This window comes from Oncorhynchus tshawytscha, linkage group LG01 (assembly GCF_018296145.1).
Source record: "Oncorhynchus tshawytscha isolate Ot180627B linkage group LG01, Otsh_v2.0, whole genome shotgun sequence".
Lineage (NCBI taxonomy): Eukaryota > Metazoa > Chordata > Actinopteri > Salmoniformes > Salmonidae > Oncorhynchus > Oncorhynchus tshawytscha.
In genome coordinates, this window is record NC_056429.1 from 42,790,888 (window position 1) to 42,802,251 (window position 11,364).

Sequence of the window (11,364 nt, forward strand, 5' to 3'; positions counted from 1 at the left end):
CAAATTTCAACAGACAAACTTTGCATAAAATATGTTGAATTTGTACCCTTAAAACTACTGTGCAGAATCTCAAATGGATTTGGTCACTTGCACCTAAATGTACAGTACCAGTCAAAAGTTTGGACACACCTTCTCATTCAAGGGTTTTTCTCTTTCAACATATATTACCCAATTATCCATGTTGAAATGACGTAGTGTGCCTAGGGCTGTTGCCTAGTGCCTAGGGCTGTTACTTATAACCGCCACACAGGAGGTCACGAAGGCAGTCAAATTCCACGTGACCATTTAGTTGTGGTAATAAGGCTCCTCTATGCTCTGATGTTGCTGATGGTCATTGGTATCCTACCAGTCTTGCTAACTGCCTGGTACTCAGCACTCTATTATCCCTCTAATCACTCTGACATCATTGCAAATGTAATCAAAAATCGAATCAAACACTTAATGAGAGCCCATGAGCTCATGTTGCGCAACATTTCTATAGGCTATGCAATTGCGAGAGAAAACAAAGTGATTGCTTCTATTAAAATGAGAATGATCCCATCAGCTTTCTATAGGCTAGGCATAATATATTTATTAACTTTCCTAATATTAAGCACATTGCTTATCTTTATAACATTAGTTTAGCCTACCTGGCTGGCATGAAAATGAACCACGGGGATAGCGTCCTCCATTCGCTATTTAAGTGAATAGATGACATGCATTTTTTTCCCCTGCCCCTGTTTCGAAACAGGTGCATGATAATGGTCCATTCTAAATCAAAATAAATGTCACACATATATTATTTAGTGTATGTAAAGACAAGATTAAATCAAAAATAGTCTGATGAGTGACGATATTGGCCTGTCACTTGTGAGGTGGTGCCGACAGAGATGGTTGCCTCGCTTCGAGTCCATAGGAAACTGTTTTTTATGTATTATTTCTTCCATCGTTACCCCAGGAAATCTTAATTCTTATTACATACAGCCAGGAAGAACTTTTGGATATAAGAGCGACATCAACTTACCAACGGTACGACCAGGAATAAGACTTTCCCAAAGCAGATCCTCTGTTTGGACCACCACCGAGGACAATGGACCTAATCCCAGAAGCAGACCCAAGACAATGGCGCTGCAGAAGGGGCAGACGGAAAGGCCTCCTGGTCAGGCTCCGTAGACGTACACATAGCCAAATGCTCCTGAATATACTACTTGTCAATGTCCAGTCTCTTGACAACAAGGTAGACAAAATTCAAGCAAAGGTTGCCTTCCAGAGAGACATCAGAGATCGTAACATTCTCTGATTCACGGAAACATGGCTCTCTCGGGATATGTTGTTGGAATCGGTACAGCCACCGGGCTTCTCCATGCATCGCGCCGACAGAGATAAACACCTCTCTGGGAAGAGGAAGTACGGGGGTGTATGCTTCATGATTAACGACTCATGGTGTAATCATAACAACATACAGGAACTCGAGTCCTTCTGTTCACCCGACCCAGAATTCCTCACAATCAAATGCCAACCATATAACCTTCCAAGAGAATTCTCGTCAGTTATCATCACAGCTGTGTACATTCCCCCTCAAGCAGACACCAAAATGGCCCTCAAGGAACTCCACTGGACTCTATGTAACCTGGAAACCATATATCCCGAGGCTGCATTTATTGTAGCTGGGGATTTTAACAAAGCAAATTTGAGAAAATGTATAAGGAATTTCATTGGAGATGTTGTACCCACTGTGACTATTAAAATCTACCCTAACCAGAAACTGTGAATGGATTGCGGCATTCGCTCAAAACTGAAAGCGCGAACCACCGCATTTAACTATGGAAAGAGGTCTGGGAATATGGCTGAATATAAACAGTGTAGTTATTCTCTCAGCAAGGCAATTAAACAAGCGAAATGCCAGTACAGGGACAAAGGAGTCGCAATTCAACGGCTCAGACACGAGACGTATGTGGCAGGGTCTACAGGAAATCACGGACTACTAAAACAAAACCAGCCATGTCACGAACACCGACGTCTTCCAGACAAGCTAAACTCTTTTTGCCCAATTTGAAAATAACACAGTGCCACTGTCGCGGCAAACTAACAAGAACTGCGCCTCTCCTTTTCCATGGCTGACGTGAGTAAAATATTTAAATATGTTAACCCTTGCAAGGCTGCTGCCCCAGACGGCATCCCTGGCCGTGTACTCAGAGCATGTGCAGACCAGCTGGCTGGTGTGTTTACAGACATATTCAATCGCTCTCTACACCAGTCTGCTGTTCCCACATGCTTCAAGATGGCCACCATTTTTCCTGTACCCAAGAAGGCAAAGATAACTGAACTAAATGACTACTGCCCCGTAGCACTCACTTCTGTCATCATGAAGTGCTTTGAGAGACTAGTCAAGGATCATATCACCGCCACCTTACCGGCCACCCTAGACCCACTTCAGTTTGCATATCGCCCTAACAGGTTCACAGACGATGCAATTGCCATCACACTGCCCTATTCCATCTGGACAAGAGGAATACCTATGTAAGAATGCTGTTCATTGACTACAGCTCAGCATTCAACACCATAGCACCCTCCGAGCTCATCATCAAGTTGGAGGCCGTGGGCCTCAACCCCGCCCTGTGCAATTGGGTCCTGGACTTTCTGACAGGCAGCCCCCAGGTGGAGAAGGTAGGAAACAACATCTCCACCTCACTGACCCTCAACACTGGGGCCCCACAAGGGTGCGTGCTCAGCCCCCTCCTGTACTCCCTGTTCACCCATGACTGAGTTTGGGAAACCCTGATCCAAAGATCCGTGACGGACTTAACTCACATATTTTCATCAGACCTTTTTTCTTTGTCATATCATATATGTAAAGGAATCTTTAGCATCAATTTGTAGGGATGCACGATATATCGGTTAACATATCGGAATCGGCCCGATGTCGATCTAGTTTAACGCCGATGTGCAAAACCGATGTCAAAGCTGACGTGTATACCTATATAACGTAGGTACATGACATAATGACGCCACGTAAAATTTGGCTCTACACATGCAACACAGCATTCCTAACCTAGCCCACAATGTCTGCTGTGTGGATTGAGCAGTCAACAAGTCGAGCAGTCATTTGAAAGAGTAAGAAAATTTCAGCGAGACGACTCAAAGGCAAAATCCATTAACGCCAAGATAATGGAATTCATTGCCCTTGACAATCAACTGTTCTTTGTTGTGGGTGATGTTGGCTTTCACCGACTGGTCGAGCACCGGTACACACTACCAAGTGCGCTATTTTTCAGATGTTGTCCTACCGGAGTTACACAGTAACTGCTATTAGCTTCATGACTGACAATTTGGACCAGCAATATCAGCCCCATGAGCATGCAGAGTCTGACAGCACAGTGGCTCGTCGAGTATTTCGTACTGAGGAAAGTCGTATTGCATGCTCATGAATGTGCTGCTTGTCATACTGCTGCTGACATTTCAATGGCATTTGAGAACATGTTTGAAACATGAACACACTAGCTAGCTCCATTCAAACAACTGACTCGAGAAATAAACTCACCAACTGCGCCTGCAGCCGACGTGATACCCTCCGTCATGGCATTGAATCGCTCAGCAAAACTGCCAACAGACTGTGCACAAGCGATTCGGTGGCATTCTCTCTTTACTGTGTCGCCACCATCCTCGATGCTATGTACAAGGGCCTCTACTTCGATGCAGACAAGAAACATGGTTTATGTGAAATGTTACATACACAGCTGGACAAGATGGAATCGGACACAGTGACAATGCACACCGAGGAAGGGAGGCCACGGACAGACAGAGCTGAAACTTCACTGCTTGACATGTATGATGAAATCCTGGTTGAGAATGAAACGACTGAACAAATGCACAATAAAACACAGCAAGTTAGTGAAAGAAAGAGTTTTTGATGACATTTTACTGGTAATGGGGACATACAAACTATTTAACTGTACTAGAATGCTTAAAAGGCAGGTAAAATTTTAAATATCGGTTATCGGTATCGTTTTGGGGGGGGGAGGAAAATATTGGATATCAGTATCGACCAAAAATGTCATATCGGCACATCACTATTAATGTACAATTATGCAAATCTCTATCATTATTCATTTCAGATCGTTGTTTATGGTAGAGAATGACATGGTCAAAGCTTAACATCCACAAGCACTGTCCATTAGCACCTGCTAACACACACACACACACACAAACAATGAATGAGAGAGATAATAATCCTTTGTCCACAGTCCCCACCCATAAGTTTCTCAATAGACACCATGGTAACCTGAAGAGAGAAAGGTAAAACAGGTTCAGGAACCTTTTTGACTGCTTCTCACTTTTCAGCTGCCTGCACGGCTAGAAGGGGTGACCTGACTTGATAAAGCCCTGCCAGATACAGACAAACAGCAGAACCAGGACTAGGGTGAAACTCCAAAAGGTTATTTCAGGAAGGTTCCATGAAGCTACTCTATAATTCCCATGACATTCTCCTATGCTCCGATGTATGTTTATTTGCTGTTCTCTCCACATCCCCAGTCTGTCTCAGGCTAGTGATGTAGCATGATGTGTCCTACAGCCACATCACATCACACCAGTGACCATCCACGCCTCCTGCAGATTTTGAACTTTTGATCTTTCTCAGATGACATTGACCAAGCAATTGGTGATTTGATCTTTCTACATAGTAGGATCATCAAGTGCTAGTCAAACATACAGTACCAATCAAAAGTTGACACACCTACTCATTCCATGGTTTTTCTTTATTTTTACTATTTTCTACACTGTAGAATAATAGTGAAGACATCAAAACTATTAAATAACACATATGGAATCATCAAACAGTGTTGAACAAATCAATATATTTTAAATTTTAGATTCTTCAAAGTAGCCACCCTTTGCCTTAATGACAGCTTTGCACACTCTTGGCATTCTCTCAACCACCTTCATGCATTTCAATTAACAAGTGTGCCTTGTTAAAATAACTTTCCTTCTTAATTTGCTTGTGGGTATGACGCTACAAGCTTGGCACACCTGTATTTGGGGAGTTTTTCCCATTCTTCTCTGCAGACCCTCTCAAGCTCTCCCAGGTTGGATGGGGCGCATTGCTGCACAGTTGTTTTTTTTAGGTCTCCAGATCGTTCGATCGGGTTCAAGTCCGGGCTCTGGCTTGGCCACTCAAGGACATTGAGACTTGTCCCGAAGCCACTCCTGTGTTGTCTTGGCTGTGTGCTTAGGGTCGTTGTCCTGTTGGAAGGTGAACCTTCGCCCCAGTCTGAGGACCTGAGTGCTCTGAAGCAGAATCTTGTTTCTTTAGATGCCTTTTTTTGCAAACTCCAAGCGGGCTGTCATGTGCCTTTTACTGAGTAGTCGCTTCTGTCTGGGCCCCTCTACCATAAAGGCCTGATTTGGTGGAGTGCTGCAGAGATTGTTGTCCTTCTGGAAGGTTCTCCCATCTCAACAGAGAAACTCTAGGGCTCTGTCAGAGTGACCATCAGTTCTTGGTCACCTCCCTGATCAAAGCCCTTCTCCCCCGATTGCTAAGTTTGGCCGGGCGGCCAGCTCTAGGAAGAGTCTTTGTTGTTCCATTTAAGAATGATGGAGTTCCTGGGGACCTTCAATGCAGTAGAAATGTTTTTTACCCTTCCCCAGATCTGTGCCTCGACACAATCCTGCCTCGTAGCTCTACGGACAATTCCTTCAACCTCATGGCTTGGTTTATGCTCTGACATGCACTGTCAACCTTATATAGACAGGTGTGTGCCTTTCCAAATCATGTCCAATCAATTGAATTTACCACAGGTGGATTCCAATCAAGTTGTAGAAACATCTCATGGATGATCAATGGAAACAGGATGCACCTGAGCTCAATTTCGGAGCTCAAAGCAAAGGGTCTGAATACTTATGTAAATAAGGTATTTATGTTTTATATTTTTAATTTTAAAAAATCTAAAAACCTGTTTTCGCTTTGTCATTATGGGGTATTGTGTGTAGATGGGTGATGCTTTTTTGTTTGTTAATCAATCGTCGAATAAGGCTGTAAAACAACAAAATCTGGGAAAAGTCAAGGGGTTTGAATACTTTCCGAAGGCACTGTATCTGTATTTTCTTGACCAAGCATATCAGGTGAAAAGATATGATGAATAGAAAAAACAGTTCCACTCACAAAGACCAAATCAAGCTAACTACTGGGCAAAAACTGGTTTAATCAACATTGTTTCCAAGTCATTTCAACCCCCTGTGGAAAACTGATTGGATTTGCAAAAGTCATTAACATAAGGGAATTTCGGATTTTTTTTTTTTTTACACCCAGTTTAACCTAAATCCAAAAACAACTCAACCAAATGAACCTAAAACAAAACTAGACGTTATACTCATGTCTTTGCCCAGTGGGTAGCAGCCTATGCGACAGTGGAACAAAATATTGAAGACGGTGTGAAATAAAAAAAAAGTTCAATCAATTGGTTTGTAAAATTTGTCAGCGGAAATCAGAGTTGCCTAATCTTGTCACTCTCGCAGGTACAGGCTACCACGCAACCGCGTCTGGAGCAGACAAAGTATGAGCACATATAATCATTTTGGAAAAGTGTTCCTTTACCTCGTATGTAGTTGGATCCATGTTCATCTAGGAGACTAGAAGGTGATAATCCCATGTTGGCGAGCTGGTTTTGGAGAAGAGTCTACTCTCCGCAGGTATCAGTCCACTCCTCAGGTGTACTGTGTCGCATCAATCGTGGCGCCGCACGGTGGAGACGCCTCTCTGTCTTCCGCTCAGTGACTGTCATTCAATGACAGGCGGCGTGGATTGAGTGGACATTTCAGCTGTTATTGTGAACTCCCCATCCCACAAGCGCGACTTCCTCGTTCTCGTTCATCATCTCGTTTATTCATCGGCCCCTAAAGATGTAGATTCGTATTGCTTCACGCCAGGAGGCAAAATAATAACCTCAGTCTGGTATGGAAAATACAAGACACCAAACAGCCGATTCCCACAAAATGGGAGCAGGCATCCTCAATCAATCTTTCATTTAGGGGGGAGCTTGTCCAACTCAAGCTGTCATAAAACAATATCACCCCCCTCCCCACAATTGAAAAATGTTTTCACATGACCTTCCCCTTGTACTGTAAAAATGAATTGAACAGGTTCCCCCTCATAACATTTACTCAATATAATGTTTAAGACCAGTTGGGGCTTGTCCAACTCAAGCTGTCATAAAACAATATCACCCCCCTCCCCAACTTGAACAATATTTTCACATGACCCTCCCCTTGTACTGTAAAATGAATTGATCACCCTCCCCCTCATATAATGAACTCAATATAATGTTTACGACCACAAATAACAAATGTAACGACCCTACGTTTTTAAACGTTGATATCAGCTTTGCAACGTGCTATTGTGGCACAATTGATGCCAGGCAGGGCTACGGCCTGAAGGTTCAGAGTTAGCCGACCTCAACAGATGGGCTCACTCGCCCTGCCTGTTTTCATTACTTCACGACCAGAGCTGGTTGCAGACAATGATCAGCTAGGGGGAACAGATTTTCAAAATGTTGATGCCACATTTGTAATTGTATAAAATATATGAAACAAATTTTCCACCAACAGGTTTCTGTGCAAATGCATCACACAACCAATAAACAAAACACCTACTTCGGGCACTTCATTATCATGGTCTGGGTTTTCAACACTACAATAAATAAACTATGTCAATCTCGACAATGTAACGGTTCTACTCGTCATCTTAGGAAGAGTAGTCAAGATCGGACCAATGTGCAGCGTGATATGTGTCCATGTTAATATTTAATAAATCAACTGAACACTGAATAACAAAACAACAAAGAGAGTGAACGAAACAGTCCTGTAAGGTGCAAACACACAAAACAGAAAACAACTACCCTCAAATCAAGTGGGAAAAACAGTCTACCTAAATATGGTTCTCAATCAGAGACAACGATTGACAGCTGCCTCTGATTGAGAACCATACCAGGCCAAACACATAGAAAACTAGAACACATAGAATGCCCACCCCAACTCACGCCCTGACCAACCTAAACAAGAAACATAACAAAGGAACTAAGGTACACCCCCCCCCCCAAAGGTGCAGACTCCGGCCGCAAAACCTAACCCCATAGGGGAGGGTCTGGGTGGGCATCTGTCCGCGGTGGCGGCTCTGGCGCGGGACGTGGACCTCACTCCAGCTTAGTCTCGGCCCACTTAAGTGGCACCTTTGGAGCGGCGACACTCGCCGCCGACCTCGGACTGGGGACTCTTGCAGCGGCCCCGAATAGACGGGTGACTCTGGCAGCGCCGGACAGGCGTGAGGTTCTGGCAGCGCAGGACAGGCGGGAGACTCTGGAGGGAGGAGACGGAGAGACAGCCTGGTGCGTGGGGCTGCCACAGGAGGCCTGGTGCATGGAGGAGGCACAGGATACATAGGGCCGTGGAGGCGCACTGGAGGTCTCGAACTAATGGCCTGCACAACCCGTCCTGGCTGGATGCTGACTCTAGCCCGACACGTGCGGCGCGCAGGCACAGAACGCACTGGGCTGTGCAGAGACACAGTGCGCAGCGCCGGCGCAGGATATCCTGGCACGAGGATTACGAGGATATTACGAGGATATTATTTATATATATATATATATATATAATTTATATATATATTATTTATATATATATATATATATATATATCAATAAAAATGTGGGACAGAAAAAGGCAGTGTAGAACACCATTGCCCATCATGCACTGCTCGAATAACTTTCAAAAGATTGTTCCGAAGTTTGCCCCCCAAAAATGTATTTACCTATTAATGAAGATGCAAACATGTTTCTTTTCCTACTAATTAAATCACACAACACTGTGTGTTTTCACTCGAATTAAGCCACACAAAACGCACAAAAGCTGTTTTGTACACATATACACACGAATTGAGCGTGAGATTGTGTTGGTAGCCCTGGGAAAACACACCTCATTCAGCTCATTGAGGGCTTGATGATTAGTTGACAAGTTTAATCAGGTGCGCTTGTCCAGGGTTACAATACAAATGTTTACTGTTGGTGGTACTTGATGAACAGGGTTGGGAAACACTGTACAGTAAGATAAGGAATAAATGTGTGTCTAATTTACACATCTCGCTCTGGCTTTCATGGGTCAACTTATTTTTTAAATTTTAAAGATGTATTTATTTCAGTTGTAGAGTTTTAAAACAGCACATCACTTGAATATTGTTGCTTCAAATCAGAGTGCATGCGAGTACTTTCATTGTTTTTCTCTCTCTCTCAATTCCATTCAAATTGCATCCAAAATAGATAATCCTGTTCAAAATTGATTTGTATAAATATACACACCTAAGTGTATATATACAGTGGGGAGAACAAGTATTTGATACATTGCTGATTTTGCAGGTTTTCCTACCTACAAAGCATGTAGAGGTCTGCAATTTTTATCACAGGTACACTTCAACTGTGAGAGAAGGAGTCTAAAACAAAAATCCAGAAAATCACATTGTATGATTTTTAAGTAATTCATTTGCATGAAATAAGTATTTGACACATCAGAATAGCTGAACTTAATATCTGGTACAGAAACCTTTGTTTGCAATTACAGAGATCATACGTTTCCTGTAGTTCTTGACCAGGATTGCACACACTGCAGCAGGGATTTTGGCCCACTCCTCCATACAAACCTTCGCCAGATCCTTCAGGTTTCAGGGCTGTCGCTGGGCAATACAGACTTTCAGCTCCCTCCAAAGATGTTCTATTGGGTCCAGGTCTGGAGACTGGCTAGGCCACTCCAGGACCTTGAGATGCATCTTAGGGAGCCACTCTTTAGTTGCCCTGGCTGTGTGTTTCGGGTCATTGTCATGCTGGAAGACCCAGCCACGACCCATCTCCAATGCTATTACTGAGGGAAGGAGGTTGTTGGCCAAGATCTCGCGATACATTGCCCCATCCATACTCCCCTCAATACGGTGCAGTCGTCCTGTCCCCTTTGCAGAAAACATCCCCAAAGAATGATGTTTCCACCTCCATACTTCACGGTTGAAATGGTGTTCTTGGGGTTGTTACTCATCCTTCTTCTTCCTTCAAACAATGCTAGTGGAGTTTAGACCAAAAAGCTCTATTTTTGTCTCATCAGACCACATGACCTTCTCCCATTCCTCCTCTGGATCATCCAGATGGTCATTGGCAAACTTCAGACGGGCCTGGACATGCGCTGGCTTGAGCAGGGGGACCTTGCGTGCGCTGCAGGATTTTAATCCATGATGGCGTAGTGTGTTACTAATGGTTTTCTTTCAGACTGTGGTCCCAGCTCTCTTCAGGTCATTGACCAGGTCCTGCCATGTAGTTCTGGGCTGATCCCTCACCTTCCTCATGATCATTGATGCCCCACGAGGTGAGATCTTGCATGGAGCCCCAGACCGAGGGTGATTGACCGTCATCTTGACCTTCTTCCATTTTCTAATAATTGCGCCAACAGTTGTTGCCTTCTCACCAAGCTGCTTGCCTATTGTCCTGTACCCATCCCAGCCTTGTGCAGGTCTACCATTTTATCCCTGATGTCCTTACACAGCTCTCTAGTCTTGGCCATTGTGGAGAGGTTGGAGTCTGTTTGATTGAGTGTGTTGACAGGTGTCTTTTATACAGGTAACGAGTTCAAACAGGTGCAGTTAATACATGTAATGAGTGGAGAACAGGAGGGCTTCTTAAAGAAAAACTAACAGGTCTGTGAGAGCCGGAATTCTTACTGGTTGGTAGGTGATCAAATACTTATGTCATGCAATAAAATGCCAATTAATTACTTAAAAATCATACGTGATTTTCTGGATTTTTGTTTTAGATTCCCTCTCTCACAGTTGAAGTGTACCTATGATAAAAATTGCAGACCTCTACATGCTTTGTAAGTAGGAAAACCTGCAAAATCGGCAGTGTATCAAATAATTGTTCCACCCACTGTATATCAATTGTATACATATTCAATTAAGTTATTAGCCTTATATTTAGTTCAATGATGGGCTATAAATAAGCATATAACTTATCGCCTCTGTCGCTTGTGCAATATGCACCATGCTCTCTGCTGGCCTCTCCTTAAAAATGTTTCCTTTGTTCTTGGAGTCCCAGGAAAAGCTAGACTAGAATACCTTACTGGAATAATTTATTTTTAGCATTTGTTATACTAATAGACTATTGGAAGAGGGATACAAGCTCTTGTTTGCTGAACCCATGGCCACGGACTGGGGAGTCTGGGGAGTTTGAAAGACGAGAGAAAACCGAATGGAAGTAGACTATACACTGTAAGACCGGATAAGTTCTGCCAACTCAAACATTTGGAGGAAACTGATTACCTAAAAAAAAAAAAAAGTTAAGAAACTTAAATAGCTGAAGTGAG

General features: G+C 43.4%; 1 protein-coding gene across 2 annotated transcripts in view; it reads right to left on the minus strand.

Annotated features, from left to right (window-relative positions):
- The window catches only part of LOC112250921 (protein Niban 1), a 78,541-nt gene extending 71,698 nt beyond the window's left edge, over positions 1-6,843 (minus strand). The window contains exon 1 of one of the 2 annotated variants that reach the window (XM_024421490.2): positions 6,572-6,843. In XM_024421490.2, coding sequence (XP_024277258.1) covers positions 6,572-6,626 — 55 coding nt within the window. In that variant the 5' untranslated portion in view covers positions 6,627-6,843. The remainder of the gene's footprint in view (positions 1-6,571) is intronic. The other variant, XM_024421479.1, reaches the window with a different exon arrangement.
- Between the last annotated feature and the right edge of the window lie 4,521 nt (positions 6,844-11,364).